The following is a 27318-nucleotide window of genomic DNA, read 5'->3' as shown; positions in this document are numbered from 1 at the left end:
TTACTACCCTTCACTATGCCACGCCATTTTGTCCTACCTTAATAAATGCACTTCCATGTATGGTTTGAGGAATCAGTACCAGTACCAGATGAGGATTCGCATTAGAATCAACAAATGATAATACTTATTGCGATGACCGTGTATTAGTGAAAAAAAAATTCAAAATTAAAAAAAAAAACACAGGAGTAAATTTATCCAATCCGATCGATTCAGGCCATATGCTGCTTGCTCAGGGACCTTGGGAGCAAGACCTCTAGACCAACCTAGCAAAGGACAAAATTAGTTGTCAAAATACGACAACTAATTTTGTCCATTTATTGGAAGTTTAGTAGAGGTCCCACATAATAGTGGTCCAAATATTCTTTTTTCTATTTAATTTTGATTTTTTTTTCTGATTAAAGAAGGTGGACCATGCGATTTATTTAAATTATCTAAAGAAGTTTTCCAGCTGTTTATGAACTAGGAAGAAGGTGGCGTGAGCGAGACCGATCAAGTGAATAGCTTTGCCAACGAATGGATCAGAGAAAAGTCCAAAGCTTTTGTAAGGCCAATTCCATAATATAAAAGGCATACCTAGTGCATCAGGCTCTTGCCATTGCAAGTTTTAGGAGGACTTGAGTGTACTCAGGGATCGAGCTCTTCTACGACTTGGGGATGAGATGGAAGATGTTTGAGGCACCCCAAGAGCTCGACACTTGGCCGAGGTGCTCATTGGATGGTGAAGTGCGTACCATTGAGCTGGATGAACATGTGATGGACAGAAAGAATTCCAGCTCCTTGGTGCACATCCATTCTTGTTATCTGATGAGCACTTTAACCACGTGTCGAGCTCTAGGGTGCGCCAGAGAGGAACCCAATCCGTGTACTCAGTTAATCTCACCCAGGCACAATGGTAAGGAATCGTTATCCTCTCCTATAACTGCACGGTGCAGTACTGCATCATGCGGCACAGTAGAAACCATGTGGCATAGCAAGCCCCACATGGTGCACATGGCCTTGCAGCCGCCGCATGATGTAGTACACCAATACTGCACCATACAGTAACTGCATAGGATAAAACAACGATAAGATTGCCAGTTCGAATCGAATGCAGCATTAAATGTTGGTTGGCATATAATTAATTTGAGGGACCAACTTAGATACCGCACAAGAAGAAGTTTCAATTAAAACCTACCATTCACGGGCAGATAGACGACATCTAATTGTAAGAAGGGTTGAATATTCCAAGAAGCAAATGGTGGTTGAGATAGTTGCCACAAAAAAAAAAAAAAATGGTGGTTGAGATGTTAGTTGCAGTGTTTTAAGAATCGGGACCACAAACGTCTAATTCTGGATTAGCCGTGTCTGATCCCGATTCTAGCCAATCTGGATCAATCTAGACCAATTCCAAATCGGGATCTTGATTCCCATATTTTAAACTTTGGTTAATTGTGTCCAAATTTTCATTTTTCCCAACGGCAGTTTTATTGTTTTACTTTAAATTTTGTTTAGTTGTGTTCAAATCAGTTCTAGCCAACTAGTTTATCCCTCTTGTTGTGGATGTAGTCAATCTTGGATGAACCACGTATTTCATTGTGTTACGTCTGTGCGTGTGATTTTCTTTTGTTATTGTTGTTATGCTACTGCGTTGTTAATTCAATTCCTATAACAAACATATATTACTGTCTCTAAGGTTAAGATTTAATTTCCTTTATCCTTTTTAAAATCCCTTTTTTTTTTTTCCTTTCCCATATGTAAGAATTTCTCAGCATTTCTATAATGAATGAAAAATCAATTTTTATTAAATGGTTAACAATGACAATCAGTGAAACAACCAATTATTCCAACAAAATTAGCCATACATCAGATTGCCTACTGAAGCCACGTTTGGGCTACTATGCATTTCTTATTTTTCTAAGACTGTAATTAGATACTGCCTCAAACTGAGTCTGTCACACATTACATGAGCTAGGTAGGTGCTTCCCTCCTGTTTCGAATTCCGCTGCCATTGCTATTAACTGCTTTCAATTTTTTCCATGAAACCCCACAATAGGGTTATTGAATTTTTGAAAAAATGAACAGATCATCAGAGATTAAAATCATTTGGATTTTATAATAGGCAATTTGTTATGTGGAGTGTGTGGCGATCTCATGTCTCGTTCTCTCTTCTCTTGTGAGAGTAGTTTTGCAAACCTGCAAATATTAGAACAGATTTGTCACCCAACAACATTACTACAAAAGCAAGAACTTAATAAGAACTTAATAATCTAGTATTAAGAAGCAGAGGCAGATTTGGTTTATACTTGATGAGAGCTTCTTCATTAGTTCCTTGACCTTTCACTGGTTCAGAGAGACCCGTCTGCAAGTTCACCCTTGAAACTTGTTTCTTTAACAAACTTTCTCCAACTTTCACTAGATCCTCCAAGTTCTCTTTAGTAGCTACATCGACCGAAGATACTGTCCCTCCAAGTGTATCATCCTGTATTAATTTTCACTCAAAGATTATTAAAATGATTTCAGAGAATATATATATGTGTGTGTGTGTTAGGGTTTCACAGAAGTTGGAAGTAATAATCCTACATTGGATGTGAATAGCTCGATATGATTGGGGCAGTAGAAACATGACTGCAACCCGGGCAACAGCCAAGTTTTGGCCTGGTTGCAACCATGTTCCTGTTGCCCCCAATAATAGGTATCACCTTAGAATAATTCCCTTCCCCTAAATATTTTTCAGGATTTCAAGTCAGTGCCCATGATTGGGGCAGTAAGAAGTAGGAACATAGCTGTAGCCCGGGCAGCAACCAAGTTTTGTTCCTCATTAATGACTAGCTTTTAAGGATGAGTTTTACCCAAGTTCCTAAATGATATCTAATGGTGTTTAATCAAAAACCCAGAACTTCAGGGTGGAGAGGCCCTTCCAAGGTCATAAGCCAAACTACAGCACAATACCAGACTGATGTGTGACTAAACTCCCCTTCCATTCCTAACCTTGGAACGCATACACTACATCAATATCAAAGCTAGGTTATGGTAGGGCTTTCGTTTCCATGGTTATTTGAGACTTGCCTGAATTCGAATGTAGTTATCTTCACAGTTAAGAGCTTTAAAAACCACAGAAATGTGATAGTCCACCATGTCTCCACTCGAGTTAGTAAACACGTCCACTAATGGAGTTGAGCCACCATTGGTCAACCACCCCAAAACGCCCCACTTAGCAGAATCATTAGCATTATATTTCTCTTCAGTCTTTGCTGTACCAGTCCCTAAAGATATGACCAGAAATCTTGCATAATCCATTGGTTTTATGAGGAAGAAATCAGGATTTCCACTAAGAACCTCCCTTGTTATTTCACCCATAGCCACCAAAGCCTGAAATATGCACGGATTGATAAGATTAGGAGAAAACCAAAACAGAATACTAACTTCATTTTTAAGGATTCAAGGTAAATACCGGATTATTAGCAGCTACACCACCATCAATGAGGTTGAATCTTCTCTCACTCCCATCAGAATTTACAGTTTTAAAGTAATGGGCAGGAAGATAAGTTGGTGCTGCTGAGGTACTGATGCAGATGTCTGAGAGTAAAGCATCCAAAGATGGTGTGTTCTTCACCTGAACCACAAAAAAACAATCATTCTGATTAATCTTTCCTTTGAAACAAAAATAGAATTGCAGGAACTCTCCAAAACCCAGAGAAGGTGTGAAGGAGAAAGTTCAAAGAGATAAAGATTAACCTCATAAGTGGAGAAGATGGTTGGTTGCATTTGTTTGATGTCAAATGTAGGGATAACCACATTAGTAAGCGTTTGATGTAATTGTGTGGTTCCTAGTTTTTCTTTGACAATATTATGAAGAGACTTGCCATCATATTTTGGTCCTGTCATTGTTTTGATCATCTTTGCAATAGGAGCAAATGGGCAGCTGTAATTCAGAACAGAAATTGGTCGATCACTACAGTACCTGAGCTTACAATACTAAAATCCCAAAAAAGATTATGCACACCAGATATCATGAGAAATTCCCCAGTTAAACTAAGGATATTAAACTCGGAATCGGGATCCAGGTCAGGTCGAACCGGTTTTTATCCAGCCAAAATGAGCTGGAATCGGCAGAAACCCTACAAACCCAGAATGGATTGGCCACTCCAGACCAGCCGGAAGGGATCGGACTTCACCGATTCGGCCAATCCGATTCTTGAAACCCAGACTTAAAACATAATTAAACTGGTCAGCTAAACCAAACAAACAACATTATCTCATGTCACTATATTTGACTTCAAGACACTGTGAATTATTATTTATTCAGGAACCTGGCCTAAGATCTTAACAGTTGCCACATAATGGTTGGCTAGCTTAGGCTAAGGTTCACATACCAATTTGTGGTTTAAAAGGATTAAGCAGAAATTTCATCATGAATAGGACTTCCATTGATTTTTTACTCTTTTCCATGGAACCCAAAACAAGAAAACTACTACAGCTCTACTGAAGCAACCATCAACCAAGATAGAAACCCTTTTCAACTGAGAATTATACCTCATTTGTGGAAATATTTTAGGGCAGTTTTCCATGTAGAAGTCCTTGATATCTTTTGCAGAAAATAGAGGACGTTTCTTCTCATTGGGTGTAGCTAACATGGCAGTCACTAAACCACCTGTACTAGTTCCTGCAATAACATCAAAATAGTCTGCAAGTCTTGCATCCTCACCATCCAGAACCTGCAACAAGGAAAGCCAATTAGAAGACATAGATCATAGATTAGAGCAGTGAAACAGGGAAATAATCAAGATTCTAAGCTTTTTGTGTCATTTGAAGCTTCAGCTATCCATTTACTTCCAGGTAAAACTACTAAAGAAATTTTTTGAGTAAATTCTATATATTTTATACCTGCAGTTGGGACTCCAAGAAACCAAGGATAATGCCAGGGATGATCCCTCTTATTCCACCACCATCGATACTGAGAATGGTGATTAGTTTTCCATATGTTGGGGGCTGTAAGCTTGACAGCGTTCTTTCCATGATGAAGAACTAAGATTAAAAGGGTAGAGAGAAGGTAACTGTTTGGTTTTTTGTCTGAAAGAGAGTTCTCTATAATTGTGGATGTGTCTTGAAGAGCTTATGAAGTTATGCCAGTGGTACTGAGTATTTATAATCTCTCTGGTCTTGTTTTCTACTTTTCTCCTTAAAATTTCCTCGTCTCATTTCCAAGAAAGAGTTATAGATAGGAATGTCTTGTCATCAAGCAAGGAAAGTTCAAAATTGATCTAACCCCCAAAAGTACACTCTTGGTTCAAAGATGGCCATGTATCACTGTGTGTAAGACAAGGAGAATTGTAGGTAAGAAGAATTAGTTGGATCAACCAAGCCACTGGAACCCTCCCTGCCTTAAAATTCTTGATTTGTTAAATTTCACAGTCCAATTGAAAGTCCTAGTTAAGTAAACTTTTTCACTGTGATAGGGAAAACTGTAAACTATGTAGAATTGTGATAGTGAAAGGTCAATAATGGCTCCTGCAACTTCCAACCACAAATTGTAGACCCTAGCCTCAAGTGGCATCGCTTGACTAAACAAATTAAATTGGAGGTCTCTGTTTCATAGCTTTCAGAAATCTGATGTCACAGCCAAAAATATCTGTGGAGCATTCAATAATATGGGACTACTTGTACCATGCATTGAACAATATTGCTGGACAATTTAGAAAAGAGGGACATAACAACAATTGAATGATATAGACTTAATTATTTATTAATTGGATGCAATGAACACAAGGGTTCATTTGAAAAGAGGGATATCAGTGAACACATCTGTTTTCTTTTGTATTGGTTGTTTGATCTTCTCTTGAGAATAATTGTTCTTATGAAAGGTAGCTTATTGATGTAAGAGTCGAAATATACCACATTGTAGGTCAAATTACGGCCCAGGGATCAAATCATGGCTCCCTAGGAAAATCAATTATAAACCAATTAGGGTATTGCACACCCTGGGTTATCCCATGGTGTCTCATGGGTGCCCCATTTAATTTTTAGGGTTTCCCATGATCGTCCATGGGAACCCCGGTGCATCTCTATTAGGGTTTCTCCTTCCCTATTGTGTCTCATAAAATTTTTCATCACAACAGGGACAGTGAAAATCATCTCTAGTCCATCATATGGCAAGAGGGATCCATCCCATACTCGAATGCGCAACGAAAATTAATCGATTCGAGTTTTTTTCGTATCCCATAAATATTAATAATTAAATAATAGAAGGAATTAATAACGAATTGCTAACCTGGTGAGCCTCAAGTGCTGCTCCTCCAATAAACAATGGTTCTTCCTCCAATGAGTGCTCCAAGTAAACAGATCTGAACCTCCAAATGGCGCTACCAAGGTTTTTCAAGCCAATCTCAAATGCTCTCAAATTCTTCAGCACTGATCTAGGGTTTCACAAACCCTAACTCTCAATTGCAGTAGAGAGAAAATAGAAGAAGAAGAAGAGAGATCACAAGAGGGAGAGAGAGTGACCAGAATGCAGGAGAGAGGGGGCCAGGCTAAAACGTGGAGCATTGCCCCCTTCCTGCGTTTTCTAGTCTTTATATAGAGCTAGGGTTTTAATTAATCTCTGGATGGATTACTTTAATCCCAGTGAGAGTCTGTCTGTCTCTCTCTCTCAGTTTGGCAGTTCTGTTTAAACTCAAAGTGCTTCTAAAAGGGAAAGAAGCAGAATCTAATAGGGAAAGTATTAATTAGTTACTTTATTTAATATTTATGGATAATTACAATGAGCACCATATCCATTAATTAAATAAAGAACCAATTAAAATAGCAAATTCCAAATAACTCCCTATATGATAACAATTTATCATATACAACCCCCCCACTACTCAACACCATCATTATGAAATCTAGGGCATGTACACATGTACTGCCAAACCCCAATCCATAGTACATGTCCATATACGAGCGTCTGTGCATCTGATCGGATCCCGCAAAACTCGATAAAACACTTTGTTCAAATAATTATAAATAATCTATCATTTTATGTAAAATAATTTTTTGCAAAACCATTTCCAAAACGGCACTGGATCCAGATTCCGATCCGACCATACACAGATAGTCTCAATCTTGGTGTTCCCCAATCGAGCAGTGGTGACCATGTTGGATAACTCCTTCACTCACAAAGTGTTCACGTATTCCCAGAACACCGGCTTTGACTCGCTTGAGTCTCAATCATTGATGAACCAAAGAATGCGATCACACTTTGTAGTGACAGGGTTCCCTCAGGCACAGGGTGTCGGTGACACATGTCTATCCCGTCCTACATCTGGTAGTAATACATGAGGGAATCGACAAAGTAGATTCTTCGCCAATACATACATCAAACATGTGAGCACTCGCATTCGTACCCTGACATCACATGTCTAGGCATACCCAATGCGACTACCATATGATAAGGGTGCCCAACCCAAACCCTAGTCGTGACTATCATTTTAAGTAAAACTTACGGACACATAATGCTCAAAAAGTTTATATCGCAAGTGACAATATTAAACTAAAATGTATAAATATTTAATACAAAGGTGAATCGGGTTGAACCGGATCGAACCGGGTTTGATGGACACACACTTGTCCAACATCCTGCATGTATATTAAAGATGATACTATTTATAAAAGAGGGGAAGTTTTCTCTATTCGGAAGCGTGGCTCTTGCACGTGGGGCCAATGGGAGAGTTAAGGGGGCATTAAGTGGGATGTTATTTGCATATTTCATGGGGTGTCCAGGCGGTCATTTCGCCTCCCCATGAAGTCTTACCTCTGTTTCTAGTCTTGAACCTGTGACTAAGCGTTCAGCAAGTGAGTACTTGATCAACGCGTCAAGCACGACCTTCAAGTTCCTCTCCACCATACATGATAAAGACAACACAAAGCACTAATCTGCCAATAGCATCACTCCCACTCCCTACGGAAAGACTGCATCTATGTAGAATAAGGTCAATATTTGGAAATTATATTCTCCTACAACTTTTTTTTTTGGTAAGATATTCTCCTACAACTTACGAAAACGTCAAACAGGTTTTATATCTATTTGAAATTAGGGAGAGGGATGGGTATGCTAGCACCCTATGGGTTTATCACTCTCTTCCCTCTTTTGAAATGACTCCCTTACCCTTCAAAGGGAGGAGGAGAGAGATAGATACATAGGATGCTAGTATATGATATACCGCTAGTATACACAATCTTTTCCCTTAAAATTAAATAGAAATAATAGATGTTGCCGTGACATAGATCTCGTAGATCTCCTTCGAGTAGTGTTGATTGGTCCTCGTTTATTGCAAGGAAGTTACGAATCTCTTGCTATCATTGGTGATGCAAGCGTTGATTGGGAAGCAGGTGTATATGATTCCCATTTTGCGGTGATGTCCTTTGATGATGTAACACCCTTGATGAGGTCCTCAATATCTCCAGTTGTCGCCGACTTGTATGGTGTCCCTATGCCACATGTCATGCGGTTATGAATCAAATCAACCTTGATGCTATTCGATCTGAAACTTACTTTTTTTTTCTTTTTTTTTTTGGGAAGGTTCGATCTGAAATTTACCAATACAAAGAATACTTATCACACAGTTCTAATCATTAGTATCATTATTGGCTTAGAATAAACTTGTTTGCCAGCAGTTATTTCCATCCATCTCCTAGACCAGACCTATTCAAGAAATAGATTGCTTGTTTCAAATTTAAAAAAGGGTAAAAAAAGGGGGGGAGTTGGGAGTAATATTTTTTTCCAAGCCTACTTGTTCTTCACTGTGACCCCAAGCTCGCCAGCAACAATTACAGTGGTGGCCATGTTGAGTGTGAAACATCCCATGCTCAACAGTGTCCAAAAGTCACAAAATCGAATTGCTTCCAGCATTTAGATCCCCAATATCCTTCAAAATACAACATTATCCGTCCCAAAGGACTCATCATTATGCTTGCAAGTTCTGAGCTTTGCCAACACAACTATAGTCTTCAAACAAACTCCGCAACTGCTCGGCTGTGCACTTCCCAGCAGAACAGGACAATCTCCACCAGCTTGATGGTTCACCCATCTATGAACCATTCAGGTGGTTCCCTAAAACATAATTCAGTCCTAACCTGTAAATGATTATTTTCTAAAGCCTTCAAAGCAAGTTGGAGAGCCACTTGAGTTGACATTCTTCGATCATGGAATATTTGAGCCCAAATAAATTCAGAAAGAAGATCAGTAATCATTGTAATAATCTTTTCTAACCTTTGAAAAGATTGCCTTTCTCCAGTAATAATAGCATCAACTAGCTCCTTTGAATTAGAAACCAAACCAATGCGTTGAATACCTTGCCCACGAGCTAATTGCAACCCACAAAGAATAGCTTTTGCTTCTGCTTCAATGCTATCTCTTGCATCTAGTAACTTCCCTTCGATAGCAATAAATCAACCTTTAAGATCTGTCATATATCCCCCATAAGCATTTTTGTTTGGATCGCAAAAATGTGCAAAAACACACACTACATAAGTTGGCGGGTCTGTGTATGCCAGATTCTGTGATTGGGAGTGAGCAACTCCAGCAATTTGATCAAACTTCAAACTTTTCTGCATCAATGTATAATAAAGTCATTAGTTAAAGACTAGATTCTGGACTTTCTTATTGTCCAAATGTTAAATACAGGGAATACCAGTAATAATACAAGTAGGTACAGTTATACCTGTAGTACATGTCTGAGTGAGCGCAAGCTCTCCTTATAGAAAGTGAAGGATGGAACAATCCATTTGTGGCAATTAAATTTAGTAAAACTTGTAAAACTTTCGGTTTGGAGATGGTAATAATAGAACGATTAATCCAATGACTCTAGAAGCGCCTTCATTTTCCCTTCATTGCCATCTTGTATTATGTCAATAGGATAATAGCCCCAACGGGTAGTCGAAAATGTAGCATCCACCAAGGTGGTCAGATCAATACTATACTCTTTTACCCATATAAAAGTATGACGAGTCTCATAATGGTAGTCTTTCAGCATCCATATCTCCCTTTTGTTGTTAACTGCAACACATGAAAGGCAGAGTAACCCTCTCAACTCCACCAATTGGAGACCCTTGGTGTGACAAAAATCAGGAAACCCACTAGGACGTGGGATGAGTCTAAATTCTTCCCTCTCTAAGTTGAACGACAAGATTGCCTTTTCAATATCGATCATAACTTCAGTATTGATCATCCCAGACATGGTAGGGAGAATTTCCTACTAATTTCCAAGCCCAAGGAGAAGCATAAGAAGAAGGAGAGTCCTTTGTCATACCCAAAGTGAAAACCCAACATTCAATATATTCTCTTGGGGGACAGACAGGTAAATCAGAGGAAGGATGAACCAAATGTACTATTTTATACTCATTAGTAGATTCAACATATCCAAAACCGAAGAAAGCACCAACATAGTTCTGGTTGTAAAGTGGTGGCAATGTTATGAGTTCGTGTGTAGTTGGATTGCAAACATGAATTCCTATATTGGATCCGAAACACACCAAGTCAAAGCGGGTAGGCAACGCCCAATAGCAACGAATGTGGAGGTTTCTCGACGCCATATGATTGAATTTGAATCTGCTCAACACCCTCCCTTCTTCCATGTCAACGGAGTATAGATCAAATCTTGTATCATGAAGACTACTTGGATGTGGAATTGGACGTGAATATGGATGTGATATACAAAAGCGAAGATGAGTTGAATGTGATTGCTGAGAATGAATGCGAATGAAAAGAGGATCACTAGATATAACATCAAGCCAATGTTTATTTAGGCACCTGAACCTTAAGAGAGACTTCAGGGGGAGCCATGAAAACACTTTAAACAACACATCTTCAATTACCACCAATGAAGATATTGGATCATCATCATTATCATCATTAAGCTTAATCATCATCTTCTCAAGTAGAACAACTATCTATAATACCTATTAATGTTTCACAAACCCAAAAGATTGCAATGAGTAAAAAGGCATATTAATCGATTTCCCTAAAATATATTAAGAATTGGGACTACTCTAAGAGAACAACAGAATATGGAACTCATCAACTTACCAATAAATGGAATAGGGTAGAAAAAACATATAAGAATATAAATCTTTTATATTTGTTAAAATTAAAATCTCCTCTTCCTACCGCCATTGCAGCAGGAGGGTTGAGCAATTGCTCGCAGCAGGAGCAGTACCACGCGGGACCGAGGCGGATATTACTTTGATTTCCATTAGGATCTCAGAACACCCAGGGTTTTGAACAGAAGAAAGAGGGAGATTATGAGGATAGGGCCTCTAGGGTTTTGAGCAGAAGAAAGAGGAAAATTATTGGGGTGAACATAAACCTGCAACCAGGATCTTACCTTGTGCTACTTCGAGTCCGGAGCCGCGAAACTAAGAGATGGAGGGTGGGAAGCCTCGATCGTTCGATTAGGGATGAAGAGCTGATCGTTGGTTCAATCCAGGTACAATAGATATGATTCCTCAGAGAGAACAACTAATAAACCTTCGTGGGTCTCGCATTGCTTTCAGTAGGGTCTGGAAACAGAAGGGTGGAGGAGAAGTGTTTGAGTTTAAAGAAGTAGAAGAGAAGAGATCAGAGAAGAGAATAACACAATAACGTTTTTAATGTGGTTCGGTTTCATGGGAAACCTACGTCCACAGATATTGTATTTTTACTCTCTATTAACCTTCGTCTCTCCTCTCTATATATAGATTATTAGAGATAGGTTTGACGAGGTTACAATGGTTAATCTCATGAGATGGATAAGTACAGCAGGTCTTATAGTTAGGATGAACTTGGTCATGATCCTTGGGCTTGGAGGAGTTTGATTTAAACTCAACAACTGCAGCAGCCTTGTACGTTGAAGTAGGGATAACATCTGTGATGCTCTTATCCTTTGATCGGTTGAGCTCTTCAGGATTAGGTGATAATCCTTTGTGCGTGGTGGTGCTCTTATCCATTAAGCCGTGGGACTCTTCTGGATAGTTGATAAGGAGAAGAGATTATCCTTATCTCTAACAAGAAGAAATACAGGGCGAAACCAGGACTCCACTCGGTTGGGGCGCAATTTGGGGATGTGGAGCATGGACGCATGGTTTGAGGTATCGGATCGGATCGGTATTGGCCAAGGCCGATCCCAAGATTTGACCAATACAACAAGGTTTGACTAAATCGTTGATTGGATCGCCCAACTCGGTTGGATCGGCTGATCCAATCCGATCATTGACCGATTCAATTGAATATTTTTTTATTTTTTCAAAGTGTTAAAGTTTTTTTTTTAATTTTTTATATTATCTTGACCGATACTGACCGATACCAACCGATACTGACCGATCCGATCTAGATAATATCGGCTGATCCGATCCCAAGATCACAACACCCACCAACTCTGGCCGATACATGACCCAAACCATAAAAAAATGATTTTGGGAGGGTTTTGGACCGATCCAATCCTGATCCGAAAAAGTTTCGGCCATGACCGATCCCGAGTCCATACCTGGATTTTGAACCTTGATGTGGAGACTGGAGAGAGATACTCATAAAACAAAAAAAAACCACAAGTTGAATACTATCATCTGCATTGGAATTTTTTTCCTGTCAGGTTCTTGCCCCGTGCAGTTGTCCGGTTCCTCTCATAGGGGGGCAAAAATAACAACCTAATCACACCTGGGCAGTATGTTCGGGTAGTGGGTTAGGGGGTTAGGTCGACATTTCCGCCCCCTATGAGAGGAACCGGACAACTATACCAGGTAGGGAACTTGAGAGGATAATGATCCATCATCAGTGTAGGGGTGTCAACTAATTGGATCCGGTCAGTTTCGATCGGGCCTAATTAGTCCCCACCAATTTAAGGTATTGCACTTTTTGCCCATTTGGGTAATCGGGCCTCGAATACCAGTCCATAGATGGGTTCATGGGCTCATTTCTCTGATACCCTTGTGCAAATTTGGGGTTGCATTGATCAAGCATAGGATCCTCCCCTTTACCAATCCGGGTATCAACGGGCCAGGCTGGGCCGGGCTTGCCCCCCAGCCCAACCCTAGGGCTCTTAAAGTTGCCCAAGTCCAGCCCGACCCTACCAAGATTTAGCCAAGAGGGCACAGCCCTGATTGTCCTTGATAGGGTCGGCCCGGCCCTGATTGATCCTAAGTAATTAATGGACTGGGTTCTCATATATAACATATGGGTCTTGTAATATATAATAGTTGGGCCTTGTAATATATATGGGCAAAAGATCTTCACTTGGTCGGCCACCAAGTAGTGATCTTTTTTCCATTTAATATTTATATATTAGTATATTATAGGACCGGCCCATTTATTATAATATTCATATATTACAAGTAGAGACCTTTTTTTCAAATTTTGTGCTGTGAGAAAGTTCTGACAGAGCAAAAACAAATTAGTAACAATGAAATTTTTTGCCCCAATGAGAATAACAAATTAATTCTTCGTACTTTCTTGTGGGGATCTTCCTCCTGAAGTTTTGTTTTATTTCTTTTTGTCTTTTTGAAAGCAATTCCACAAACCTATTAGTAACAAATTAATATTTAATAATATAATGAGATGATCATCAACCACATTATATAAGCTCTATAAAGAGAATGTTGACAAAAAATTTAAGGGCAAGAGATCGTTATCTGGTCGTGTAACGGCTGCATCAATGCAGAGACCAATGAGAGCTTACACGTATTCTATAGCTCTTTCTTGCGTTAATTGCCAATTTTTGGTCATTGAGATTCATAGACGGTGGCGATTCATAAAGGCATCAACATAGATGTGAATTTTTATGTTATTGGGGGCAAGGTAGTACTTTCACGTGTTCTTGGGTCTAAGCATAAGAGCCACTTGGTGACAACAAGATGCACCTATTAAATAATGTATGATTAAAAAAAAAAGAGTTAGATTACAACTTCTTAGATCACCTACTTGTTCACCTCACATCTCTTTCACAATCCCCGCCCCCCACCCCTCTCAGCAACCACTGCCTCACCTTTTGTTTCTCCTTCCCACATGGGCTCTTATATGGATTGGAGAAAGGGCTTTCTCTTGAGGACTGCTGCAGAGTGGGCTCCTACACTGGGCGGTCCGGGATGCGTTCACTTGGGGGCGATGTTACACCAGAGAACTGGCAATGGATGTATAAGAAAATGGAAGTACAAGGCATAGTTTCAAAAATCGGAATTTGATTAGTTGAGTCGGCACTTACTGATCCAATCGATTCACACCAATTCCCGCCGATTCTTTCCAATCCAAGCTGATTCAAATCAATAATCAGCGTTGGCCGATTCAGTAATCGATTCTGAGTTTTGAAACCCTGGGAAAAGGCGTCTTGCTTCCTTATTTCTGGAAGCCCTAAAGGTAGATTGAGGCATTTCTGGGTCAATCAAATGGATCGTTTGCTCTTCCATAGTCAGAGGACATCTAGCCTTCAGAGTCAGCAAATAAGGGGTGGGGGTTGGGATTGGGATTGGGATTGGGATTGTGAAAGGGATGAGATGGGGAACATGGTTCGTAATCTCGACATCGGTCAAGGCCGATATCGATGCAATGTCAATCTAGATCGGTGAAAAGTGGCCAAAAACTAGGATTTAAAAATTTATGAAAACTAAAAGTAAATTGAAGAATCATGGTCGATACCAATCCGATCCCGAGATTACAAGCCATTTTAGAATTAATTAGTACGAACCATTTTAGAATTGACCGATTCGATCTTGAAATTCGTACGATCTGACCGGGTAGACTGATCCAAGGAGCGATCCACTAATACCAATCCGATACGAACGATTTTGGCAGATCCGATCCGAGATTACGTACCATGATGGGGAGAGGCTGGAGGAGCATGCAGATGCATGAGGGAGATGCAGAGGGTAGAGAAGGTGATGGAGGGATTGCATTGGGCTGTTGGGACGGGAATATGAGAAGAGAGGGGAGGGTACGACCAAGGGTAATTTAGAGATTTTAAAATACCAAGGGGGAAGAAGAGATAAGGAGCATAAGGAGTGAGACTAATTGTCCCCTTTTTATATTGGATTTAGTTGTTCTTTTAAGGAAAAAGAATGCTCCATGGTCGTGTGGTTCCTGGCATCCTGCATTCGAAAATAACACTCACCCCTCCTGAAATAAAAAATTTCATCCATATTAATGCCCTTACATGCTTTTAACTTTTAACCATGAAAGATCTTTTTACGCAATTAAAATATGGTTACAACTTCTTAATTCACCACTTTGGTGACAAGTGACAATAAGGTACACCAAAAAATAAATCACAAAAACTATGAGGAACTGATACTACAACAAAATCCAACCCATAACTAATTAAGCTTTCACATCTAGCTACAGAGCCTAATATTTTCCGGTAATGAAATCATAAATAAATTGCTTCACATTAATTAAAAATTTTCATGTGGGGTGATTTTGCTCACGAAGTTTCCTTTCCTTTGAAAGTAATTCTGCAAACCTGTTCATAACAAAGAAAATAATCAATTAATATTAATACCATAACAAGATATGAGCACCAATCACAGTATATAAGCTCTACAAAGACAAAATTAAGAAAAAAGAAAAGAAAAATTAAAGTATGCCTTACTTCTTAAGAGCATCAGCATTGGTGACACCAGTTTTAACAGGTTCAGTGAGGCCAGTCTCTGGGTTTACCCTTGAAAGTGGTTTCTTCAGTAACTCTTCACCGACCTTGACAAGATTGTTCAAGTTTTCTTTGGTAGCAATATCAACTGAAGATACAGTACCAGTTAACGTATCATCCTGAATAATTTCCATTGGAAGGGCATATATTGTCAATAATAATTCATGGAAGCATGACTTTACATACAAAATTATCATAATTCAAAGTATGATAATTATATGGGCGCTAGATGTTAGAAAAACAACGCAGCAAAATGGCGATAAGACAAATCACAAAAAACACAAAACAATAATTTACGTGGTTCATCCCCAAGAAGGAAGTTACATCCACAATAGAGCAATAGTACGAATCCACTATTTTTGTGAAGCAGATGCAAATCCCCTCTCACATCTCTCAAAGAGATAACTACAATATATAAGAAAACCCTAATCCCAATTAAAAGATACAGAACTGTCCCCAAAACCCACCCGGTCCGGTCCAAACCAAAATAGGGCGAAATACATGTTAAATCGAAACTCTTGATGAGCTCTACAGGAAACAATGCTTATGGCACTGATGTATGCACTTTTTGGCCATTCTGGTGGGTTTTGAAGGTGTGAAACAGCCCGCCAAAGAATCACCATAGCACTTTGTGGATTAGAATTGAGATCAGGCTTCACCGATAACACTAGATTGAGTCAGCCTAGTATGAGATATGTTAAATGACTTAATTTAATGCGTTCTATCAACTTTGGAGCTTTTGGCGTATCGATCAAAATACTTAACAGGTTGCAAATAAGATTATTGTAAGTAGATGAGGCCAACTATACTACGTCAGTATAAGCAGTAGTGTTTTGGTGAATAGTTATCTGATAACCACCTTGATGGGAGGGGGTATCAGATAGATTATTTAAGTGTGCTAAGGTTCCTATTTTCGGGTGATGAAGGCATTACTCTCTATCAGAGCAGCCATTAGAACAAAACCCAGAAACTAGAAGCAGCTAGGCACCGTCGGCGCCACCGTCTCCGCCGTAAATGGGACAAGAGCTGGAATTGGACATCAGGCAAGCCTTTCGATCCTATTGAAGGTAAGTCCAGTACCCCTCCCTACAGTTATTTCCTTCAATTATAACATAAAAAAAATAGTGTCATCAGTTCAATTATACCTGAATTCTTAGGTAATTATCTTCAGAATGCAAAGCTTGAAAGATGACACCAAGATGAAGATCAACCATGTCTGCACTTGCTTGGCTAAACACATCCACTATTGGAGTAGAACCTTCATCAATTATCCAATTAATGGCTCCCCATTTGGCTGCTTTACTAGCAGTGTATTTTTGTGCTATCTTAGCTGCTCCGGTTCCTATTGAGATGACTAGATATCGACCATAGTCCATGGGTGTGATAGGAAAATCTTGATTTTTCTTGAAGACCTGTTTGGTGACTTCCCCAATTGCTACCAGGGTCTAGAACATGTGGGTGAAAATCCATTAGCTTATGTAATTTATGTTTCAAATGCTAATCATTGTGATTAACTTCAGTCATAAAAATTACCGGATTATTAGCTGCTACACCACCATCAGTGAGGTGGAATTCTCTTAGATTCCCTTCTTTATCTTCATTTTTGAAGTAATAGGTTGGAAGGTATGTTGGGGCTGCAGAGGTGCCAATACATATGTCTGAAAGTTGAGCATTCATTGTTGGATCACGGCTAACCTGAATGAGAAAAATAAAAATTTGTATAAGTGAGAGTATATTGTTTATGTCCATAACCTAGCATAGCTAACAACAGTCTATAACAAATCAAATAATTGCAGTATGGGAAAGAGAACGGCACCCGGTCGTGCACAGCACATTGCCCTTGTGCCTAGACATAGGGGTGTGTGAAATGATCGCTGTAACCCTGACAATTTCTATTTTTCTAGGGGGTGTAACGGGCAGGGTAAACACAGGGGCGGCGTGCACTGCACAACCGGGTGGTGTTCTTTCTCCCTTGTGGTATATACTAATTTCTTTTGCTTTGTGTGTGTGTGTATGCGTGCATGAGGGTATGAATAGGGTTTTAAGAAGGAACAATTTCCTAGATCTATTAAATAAGAAAAAGTATAACAAAACAAGAAAGTTTGACCTTGTTTTGCACTTAAACCTACTTGTTTGTTATACTTTTTCTTATATAGTGGATCTAGGTAATGTTTCAAGAATCTAGAATCAGCCGATTCGGATTAGAATCGGTCATGATTGATCTCAATTTCCATCGATCCGACAAAGCTGATTAACATTCAAAAACCCTAAAAATTCCTTGTTTTTGGATATGAGAACCGATTCTACAGTTCTTAAACACCGATTCAGGCCGGTTCTGATCCAAACCGGATCAGAATTGCCAACGACCGATTCAGTGTTTTAAAACCCAGAGAGAGAGAGAGAGAGAGAGAGACCTCATAGCTGGAGAAGATGATGGGCTGGAGTTGCTTGATATCAAAGGTGGGAATGGCAACAGAGGTTAGTGTTTGGTTCAACCTCTTTCTTCCCAGCTTCTCCTTTATGAGCTTATGAAGATACTGTCCGTCATATTTGGGTCCAGTAACTGTTTTGAATAGCTTTGCAATACAACTAAACGGGCCACTGTGAATAGAAAGAGAAGAGAATTAATTAGCTAACCATCTAGGCATTAGGGTTTCCTATTAATGGAGTAGTATTAATATTTGATTTGATACCTTTGTTGTGGGAAAATCTTGGGGCAGTTCTCAAGGTAAAAGGGTTTGATATCTTTGGCAGCAAACAAAGGACGATTGTTACCATCTGGAGCTGTTAACATGGCTGTCACAAGTCCACCTGTACTCGTCCCTGCAATCACATCAAAGTAGTCTGCAAGTCTTACCTCTTCACCATCCAATTCCTGCCCATTCAAGAAAAAAAAGATACTAAATTCATATATGAACAAGAATTAACTTATGTTAATATTAATTAATGCTTAAACATGGTTAGGACTTAAGAGACCTGAAGCTTGGACTCAAGGAACTCAAGAATGGTGGCCGGAATAATCCCTCTAATTCCTCCTCCATCAATGCTAAGGATAGTAATTTGGTTACCAAAGGTGGGAGGTTGAATCTGAAGCAGTGGTGATGGCTTTTTCTCCATTGGAAATTGATTTAGAGGGAAAAATGCGATTCTGAATTAACTTAGGAAGTAGCAAGTTAATGCTCAAGAACTCCAGATAGAACTCTATGTATAGTAAGTAGAGATTGAAAGAAGGATGGATTTTGAACGATAACCAAAGTAGTGGAAGTACTTATAATGCGAGGAAGAAGAAGAAACCAACCAAAAATTCACGTGCCCCAACTACCAGTCAAGCTAACACTTTGTTCTTCATTCTTCTCATGGCATTTACATGCAATATAGTAGTCCAAGAAGCCCTCTATGGCTCTATGCAAGGAAATGGTATTTTCCAAGAATCTCTTATATTTGACACAAGACCAGCCAATTAAGCAGGATTTTTATTTGTTAAACAATAACCACATGGGCTAGGATTTTCTCCAGCAAAGTTGACAATCAAGAGTTCTTAATTTCCCTTTCATGTATGGGTTTATATTATGTCAATCGGTCGGTTCGGTTTGAGTCAGTTTCGGTGTGGGAATAGTGAAATCGAAACCAAACTAAAAGGAAAGTTCGGTTTTGGCTCAGTTTGGTTTTGGTTCTACATCGGTTTCGATTTTGGTCCGGTTTGGATTCGTTTACCATACACGATTATATAAAACTATAGAAACAAAATATGATTTTTAATGGGTTTCGGATTGTTATCGGTTTCTTATTGGGGTAGAATGGTTTGATTTCAGTTTTGGTCCGAGTTTTGAGCCGGTTTCGGGTTCTTTTGTTTTCAGTTCGGTTTTGGGATCGGAATCCCCCAAATGAAACCAGCCTAATAAGATTTTGACTCGGTTCGGGCCAGTTTATAATAGTATGCTTTCTTCAGTATTTAATAGTTAAATCAATATAGGTTAGTAGTACTATAACTAAATTTGTTTTCTTGTATCCGCGATGAATTCTTCACCCACAAATCTATCATTCTGATTTTTTTAATTTTTTTGATAGGTCCTACTTCATCCTATTCTATGGGGGAAGGGGAACTGTGATCTAGGAGACTTGAACCCAAGACCTCCTAATAGCAATGGGCTTCTACACACCACGTGCTACCAAGTGTGCTAGGCACTGTTCACATCACCCAGATTTATTGAATGTCATAGATGCACCTTTACTATTCCCAGAGTCCATCCAATGCAAGTGCAATAATGGGTACCAGGTGAAGCAAAACTCGGTCCAAAATTATATACATGCAATCTTTTACATTTGAAATACCGCCAGTAGGGTTCTTTTATTGATTAAGAGGCGGCTTACAAGTAAATAGTAACGCATATGAATTAGATCTAAAAAAAATGGCATACCCAATACACGAGACTCTCGCCACTGCAGGGCCTAAGAAGGGTCATATGAATCGATCTAAGATTATTTTTTAATCTATTGTTCCCTTGCATTTTATTTTTTTTGGTGAATAAGTATATATTAATCAAAAGAAACACAAGTACAAACGCTCTCAAGAAGAAAACAACAATAATAGAAATCCAATGAAACTACCCCTAAGGGTACTCAAGTCGACATTATTTTTATTTTTGTCTAATCCGAATATTATTGAGTTACAAATACCCAATTCTTCATAAACATTTGGTCCCTCGGAGCACTCATAGAACCCAAATAATTATCCCCTCCAATTCGTGGGCACCTCCAATTCCTCTAATAGGGGGGAATGGACCGCACCAGTGTTTTCGGACAGGGGATAGGATTATCATTTCCACCATCATGTGAGGAATTGGAAGAATTGAAAGGGATAACTATTCCATAGAACCCATTTTGAAGTCCCATCCGACCACGGATATAAAAAATAATTGCTTCCCATATTTGCTCATATGAAGGGGAATTTTTTTTTCTTCAATAAGACTTTGGGTTTGATACTTTGATTCAGATTAGTTTGGTATTTTTAGGTAATGATTCACATAGTTTGCGTAATAATAATATTTTTAAACACTTGTTAACCTTATCTGATCTGATCTGCTTGATCGATGACCCAGCCACATGAAATGAACCTCAAGGGCTGCTGCGGGCTTATGTGAATCTCCATTAAAGATTAAATTAATAACTAGAATAATGAATTAATGCTCTGTTCTAATAATTAATCATGCTTATTGTAGTATTTTTTTTTTGGTTAAAAACGAAAGTTCAAAATTCTAATGAAGACCACAATAGTAGACACGTGTAGTTTCTGTAAAGAGAGGATGAAATTGTCCACCTCAGCTATTTTGGTGATTAGATAAACAATATAAGAGTTCTGGTGGCTTAGTCATCCTTTTACTTTGACTTTTGTACATGAAGGTCAAGCTGTGGTTGTTGTGGTTTTGAAGTTTTTTGTTTGTTTTTTTTGTTGGCAGCTTTGAAGCTCTTTGATAAAGTTTGAACAAGAAATTTGTACATTTTTGGCCGAATTCACAGTGAGTTTGAATCGTTTGAAACATTGGTTGTCTCACTTCTTAAGTGCACGAGGAACAATTTAGTTAGACCTTTTGGTATCAAATCATACTTACGTGATATTGGTGGATAGCTAGCTAGTAAAGATTCAAAATCACGACACCTTCGTCTTCAACCTCATTTGAATTTTCAACAAGTCCAAGTGAAACAAATAAACGAAGGAATAACAAGGGAAGAAAGCGGGGGCTTGGAATGCTCTCACATGAATGTTGAGCCGTATGCTAGTTCGGGTGGGATTAAAATTTTATGTATAGAAAAATTTTAAAGTCAGTCATTTTTTAATTAGATAAGTTTTAGTTCAATTTAAAATGCAGTAGAAAATGGGATTTGGATCCTCTACTATCGCCTACTGCAAACCTCACACAGGTAGGGGCGAAATGACTACCTTACCCACTGCCCAGGTGGGGTCCACGCCCTGCTTGTGAGGATCTTGATTATGGAGAATGTGGATCACCTATTTTTTAGCTTCGTCCCTTTGCACTCCTATGATAGAGAGTAGAAGTGTATTGAGGTAATAATCCCACATCAGCCGTGGGTGCTCCGACTATCAAGTATAAATGCCACAAAAGGCCTGCCCACTTTGAACCAATTGGTTTTAAGATGGAGTTCCATTAGACTTTGACATCAAAAGGTCATAGGTTTGAGTCTGTAAACAGCCTGTCTGTTGTCATACATTATGATCCTCCTCAGATCCCATAGTGACGGGAGCCACATGCACTCGATACATCCTCGTTTTTTTTATTATTAGACTTTGATATCCTTCAACCACCTCCATCTTTTGGATTCTGAAAATGTCAGGAATCGCCAAATTGTTTCTTTTTGGGGTTTGCAGTTTTTACAATTTGGATCTTCTACTGCGGAGCTGCCTGGCAGGACCCTACTGCCAAGACAAAACAAGGCGGTAAATGACTGCCTTACCTCTACTTGGACAAGACGCTCGAACAAGGGTAAGACGGTAATTTATCACCTTGTTGTGTCTTGACAGTAAGATCCTACTAGACAGCTCAGCAGTAGAGGATCAGGGTCCAGTTTTTGAGACTCCAGTGTACCAGATTTGGTGTGGGGTTTGGGGGATGGGGGAGGTCCCTTTTTATTTTTCTGAGTTTTAGAGAGAGAGAGAGAGAGAGAGTGCTGATGTCACAGAAGAGATCGTTCGTCATTCTCTTTGTTTGAACTAATCGTCTCCCCACCAATTACTGGGAGTGAGCCATCTGTTCAACAACAGGACCCATTAGGAATGGTGCCGCGCGCACAAAGTTACAAGCCAACCTAACCTTTCCCTATGATTCTCGAAGTATATTGAGCAAACCAACTTTCTGTGATCCAAACTGCCGCAAACCAAGCCCCCTCACCCCCACTACAATGACTAGACAGAGGAATATTGCTTCCACATGCATCAAACATAGCTAGCAGGCTAAAAAACGGAAGTGGAATACTCAAATGGGACTGTCTGGACTCAATTATTTCTAATGCTTATTTCTCACTTCTCATTATCATGGAGAGAGAGAGAGAGAGAGAGAGAGAGAGAGAGAGAGAGAGAGAGAGAGGTTATCATGTGACATCTGAAAGGACTGCAATTTAGCACGGTGGAAGTACCACTAGACCAGCACTTAGTGTGGAGATTAAAAATTGAGACCCTCTTGCGGAACCTTCATTTGGATTATCTGTTTTTTTGATAGGTAAAGATCCTTTTTTTGATAGGTAAAGATCCTTTATGGACAACCCCCCCCCCCACCCCCCACCCCCATTCTTCCATCAACCTAAAATTCCGAGAATGGTTCTTGCCTTTGAAGCATTTTGAGCGACATCTATCAATCACATCAGTTTTATTCTCCTTGCACAATAATTGATCTTGTTCTTGTTTTATAACGAAAGAGCCTACCATTTCTCTTCCTCCAAATATGGTAGATTGAGGCACAGAAAGCTAGTTTCCTAATATTACCTATGTTGCCACTCCTCGCCTCCCTCCACCTCCCCCCAAAAAAAAAAATCTTAGCTACCCAATTGCCTATCACCATGATGTTGCTGCCAAGTTTGTGAGTTGATGAGCATTCCATAAGATAAATGGATCGTGATCCTCTACTGCCGAGTTGCCCAGCAAAATCGTGCAGCCCAAACACACTAAGGCACGCAATGATCGCTTTACCCCCACTCGGGCAGATCGTTTGGGTAGGGTCAAGGCGATCACTGCACGTCTCACTGTGTATGGGTTGCACGGTCCTGCCAGGCAGCTCGACAGTAGAGGATCTAGATTGAAGATAAACACCTCCTCCCACATTCAAAGAAAATATAAATCCTACTTTCAAGGCCTGCCTAGCAAAAATAGCAAGAAGGCTGGACTTGAATATTCCTTTTTGAGAAGTTCATAAAAGCATCCTTTAGACAGTCCCAAGCTATGAAATACTTGGAAGAATTACCTTTCCACATCACTCTATCCACTCTCCCAAAAGACAATTTAGGTATATTAGCTAGTTTACCCCAAACCTCTTGAAGATACCTAGAAACCGTTGGTCTAGGATCCAATAGTCACAATTCCCGAGGATTGAAAGAAGAAGAGGCCGGATGTGTGTGGGAGCTGGAGTCATGAAGAATGCGGTCTCCATATACGGAAAGGAGAACACCATGCATCCGGGTGCCAAGGGTCAATTAAGTTTGATCCGGGTGGAAGTGCCATTTCCGATAAGGTGGTGCACCATGCTTTCTACGGTCAAACAAGTAGTTGTGGTTTCTGAATCTCACAACAATGACAACGTTCTTATGCATCATTTGGTGTTTAGAGGGTTCCTGGTCAAGGCTCCTAATCAATCATAGTTCTTCATCTCAATAAACAAAGTTACAAGTAAAGTAACAGAATGATTTTTTATTTTTTATGGTTTTGCGTACGTGCACGGCTAATGGAAGCATGCATGAAGACACCAATAGGGTGGACATTTCTGCCTTTTTCGATCATAGGAGTTGGGATGGTCATTTTGCCTTCTCTAAGACTGAGCATGTCATTGCTAGACATTTTTTTGCCCTTGTAAAGCAATGTGTCAATTAATTAAAAGGATCAAATATGTAAGTTTGTATGTAAATTCCTACTATTTTCTCTCTCCACCTCTCTCTCTCACTCAAGGTTAAGTATACGAAACTGGTCAGAATGGCCGTCAACCGATTCTGCTTTCACTTCCACAACCTCCTACGCCGCTGCCACTTCCATCTCTTCTCCCTCCAGACTCTCAAGCTCTACCAGATGCGAACTCCAAACCCTCAAGACCCGCCTTTGCATCCCCACTGAGTTACAAGTTACCCTCTGCAATATCATGATGGGCTGCGAAGAAATCAAAATCGAGGAAATTAATGGTTTTGAAGCAGAAATAGAGGAGCCCAGATATGTTTTGGATCATCCAAAAATGTCATTTTTTGTGTCATTTAATCAAGGACTATTTGTATCGCCAAATGGTTGGAGGATAGGTGTTCGACTAAAGTATTAGGTGAATGACCTCTCAATAACATGTACGACAGTATAGCCGAATTCCACTCCATGGTTGGAGGAACCATATATTTCAACAGCGCTAGCAATGCGTTCTTCACGTTCTAATAAATAAATCGCTTCTATTACTTAAAGGATGTCTTATTTCAAATAACGAATTAATGAACAAATAATTGTTGAGGTTCAACACTCCACATTTACAAATTTTCTAATACATAAAAGAATTAAGAATAAATTAAAAAACTAGGAGGAACAAATTAATACAATAACAATCCAAGCCATAACTAAGGATTCAAATCTAGCCATAGAGCATATATAGTACAAATGTTTCCCTCTATATTAATTGTGGACAACTTTGTTATGGGGTGATCTTTGCTCACGAAGTTTCCTTTCTTTTGAAAGCAATTCTGCAAATCTGTTTGTAACCAAAAAAAAAAAAAAAAAAATCAATTAATATTTAACACCATAACAAAGAGAATGTTGAGAAAAATTTTAAACTATGCCTTACTTCTTAAGAGCTTCAGCATTGGTGACACCATTTTTAACAAGTTCAGTGAGGCCAGTCTCTGGATTTACCCTTGAAAGTGGTTTTTTCAGTAACTCTTCTCCCACCTTCACAAGATTGTTCAAGTTTGTTGGGGTAGCAATATCAACTGAAGATACATTACCAGTTAATGAATCTTCCTGAAATTTCCATTGGAAGAGCATATAAAGTTAGTAAAAATTCATACAAGTTTGAAAGGTTGAGAGGTCAGATTATAACATATAAGAAGAGTGTCATGATCAGTTCAAGTACCTGAATTCTTAGGTAATTATCTTCAGAGTGCAATGCTTGAAAGATCACACCAAGATGGAGATCAACCATGTCTGCACTTGCTTGTGTAAACACATCAACTAATGGAGTTGAGCCATTATGAAGTAACCAGTTAACAGCTCCCCACTTGGCTGCCTTATTAGCAGTATATTTTTGTTCTATCTTTGCTGCTCCAGTTCCTATTGAGATGACTAGAAATCGACCATAGTCCATGGGCTTGATAGGGAAGAAATCTTGATTTTTCTTGAAGATTTGTTTGGTGATTTCCCCAATTGCTACCAGGGTCTAGAACATGTGGGGTGAAAATCCATTAGTTAATTATGTAATTATATATTTCAATTGCTAGCTAATCATCATAGTTAATTAACTTCATCGTAAAATTACCGGATTATTAGCTGCTACACCGCCATCGGTGAGATTGAATTCTCTCACATTCCCTTCTTTATCTTCATTCTTGAAGTAATAGGTTGGAAGGTATGTTGGGGCTGCAGAGGTGCCAATACATATGTCTGAAAGTTGAACATTCATTGTTGGATCATTGCTAACCTGCATGAGAAAAATAAAAAGGAGTATTTAGGTTTAGTGTCCATAACCTAGCAAAGCTAACAACTATGTTAGAACACATTTAATAATTGCAGTATTTACTATATATACTAATTTACTTAGGCTGTGTTTGGTATGCATTCTTAGAATGCATTTTAAGCCAATTTTGCATTCTCGAATGATAAAAAATAGTTGTTTTTATCATCTGAGAATGCGAAATCAACCTAGAATGCATACCAAACCCTTGGTCTGTGTTTAGTATGCATTCTAGGTTGATTTCACATTCTCGGATGATAAAAATAGTTGTTTTTATCGTTTGAAAATGTGAAATAGACCTAGAATGCATTCCAAACACAACCTTAGATTTTAGCTACGATATTTGAATCTTTTGAGTCAATATATCCACAAGTGTGTGTGTGTGTGTGAGTGAGAGAGAGAGAGAGAGAGAGAGAGAGAGCAACCTCATAGCTGGAGAAAATGGTGGGTTGGAGTTGTTTGATATCAAAGGTGGGAATGGCAATAGAGGTTAGGGTTTGGCTCAACCTCTTTGATCCCAGCTTCTCCTTTATGAGCTTATGAAGATACGTCCCATCATATTTGGGTCCTGCCACTGTTTTGAATAGCTTTGCAATTGAGCTAAATGGGCCCCTGTGAATAGAAAGAGAAGGATATGAAGAGGATTAATTATCTATCTAAGGATTAGGGTTTCTAATGAAGCAATATTTTCTTAAAAGAAAAGAAAAGAAACATTAATAGAGTAATATTAATAGTTGATTTAATACCTTTCCTGTGGGAAAATCTTTGGGCAGTTCTCAAGGTAAAAGGGCTTGATATCTTTGGCAGCAAACAAAGGACGATTGTTATCATCTGGAGCTGTTAACATGGCAGTCACAAGCCCACCAGTACTCGTCCCTGCAATCACATCAAAGTAGTCTGCAAGTCTTGCCTCCTCACCATCCAGTTCCTGCCCATTAAAGAAAAATAAGAAAATCCTAACATGAGTTCTTCATATATTATTGCACTTTGATACTAATAGTGAAACATGGTAATTAAGGACTTAAGAGATAGACCTGAAGTTGGGACTCAAGGAACTCGAGAATGGTGGCCGGAATAATCCCTCTAATTCCTCCTCCATCAATGCTAAGGATAGTAATTAGGTTACCGTAGGTGGGAGGTTGTATCTGAGGCACTGATATTGATGGGTTTCTCTCCATTGGAAATTGATTTTAGGGGAAAAATTGAGAATTTGAATGAATTAAGGAAGTGGGTAAAGTTCAAGAACTCCAAATAGAGAGCTTTATCTGTAATAAGTA

General features: G+C 39.1%; 2 protein-coding genes and 1 long non-coding RNA gene across 6 annotated transcripts; 1 reads left to right on the top strand and 2 right to left on the bottom strand.

Annotated features, from left to right (window-relative positions):
* Nucleotides 1–2063: 2063 nt before the first annotated feature.
* LOC122662387 (patatin-like protein 2) lies at nucleotides 2064–27318 on the bottom strand. 4 transcript variants are annotated; one of them, XM_043858005.1, is made up of 11 exons: nucleotides 27076–27296; nucleotides 26788–26969; nucleotides 26480–26653; nucleotides 22705–22723; nucleotides 4864–4998; nucleotides 4513–4694; nucleotides 3715–3901; nucleotides 3431–3592; nucleotides 3046–3348; nucleotides 2283–2458; nucleotides 2064–2172 (listed from the first exon to the last, which is right to left on the bottom strand). In XM_043858005.1, exons 1-11 carry the CDS (start codon nucleotides 27217–27219, stop codon nucleotides 2079–2081), a joined length of 1758 nt encoding a protein of 585 aa, XP_043713940.1. In that variant the 5' UTR covers nucleotides 27220–27296; the 3' UTR covers nucleotides 2064–2078. The 4 variants fall into 4 exon arrangements, with proteins under 4 accessions (XP_043713940.1, XP_043713941.1, XP_043713942.1 ...); XM_043858006.1 differs by lacking the exons at nucleotides 22705–22723; nucleotides 26480–26653; nucleotides 26788–26969; nucleotides 27076–27296 and adding an exon at nucleotides 26436–26456 and having other exon boundaries at nucleotides 4864–5000; XM_043858007.1 differs by lacking the exons at nucleotides 22705–22723; nucleotides 26480–26653; nucleotides 26788–26969; nucleotides 27076–27296 and adding an exon at nucleotides 26444–26455 and having other exon boundaries at nucleotides 4864–5000.
* Nucleotides 4934–22304, top strand: LOC122662389. The gene is made up of 3 exons (XR_006333014.1): nucleotides 4934–5018; nucleotides 21706–21711; nucleotides 22286–22304. It is a non-coding gene; the product is annotated as an uncharacterized LOC122662389 (long non-coding RNA).
* On the bottom strand, nucleotides 15353–18757 carry LOC122662388 (patatin-like protein 2). Its single transcript, XM_043858009.1, has 7 exons — nucleotides 18600–18757; nucleotides 18317–18498; nucleotides 18038–18224; nucleotides 17157–17318; nucleotides 16769–17068; nucleotides 15567–15742; nucleotides 15353–15437 (listed from the first exon to the last, which is right to left on the bottom strand). The coding sequence occupies exons 1-7, from the start codon at nucleotides 18738–18740 to the stop codon at nucleotides 15380–15382; spliced, it is 1206 nt and encodes a 401-aa protein (XP_043713944.1). The 5' UTR covers nucleotides 18741–18757; the 3' UTR covers nucleotides 15353–15379.

The sequence above is a fragment of the Telopea speciosissima genome, chromosome 5 (genome assembly GCF_018873765.1).
Source record: "Telopea speciosissima isolate NSW1024214 ecotype Mountain lineage chromosome 5, Tspe_v1, whole genome shotgun sequence".
NCBI classification, from domain to species: domain Eukaryota; kingdom Viridiplantae; phylum Streptophyta; class Magnoliopsida; order Proteales; family Proteaceae; genus Telopea; species Telopea speciosissima.
Note: the sequence above shows the minus strand (reverse complement) of the source record. Positions and strands in the feature narration are given on the sequence as shown.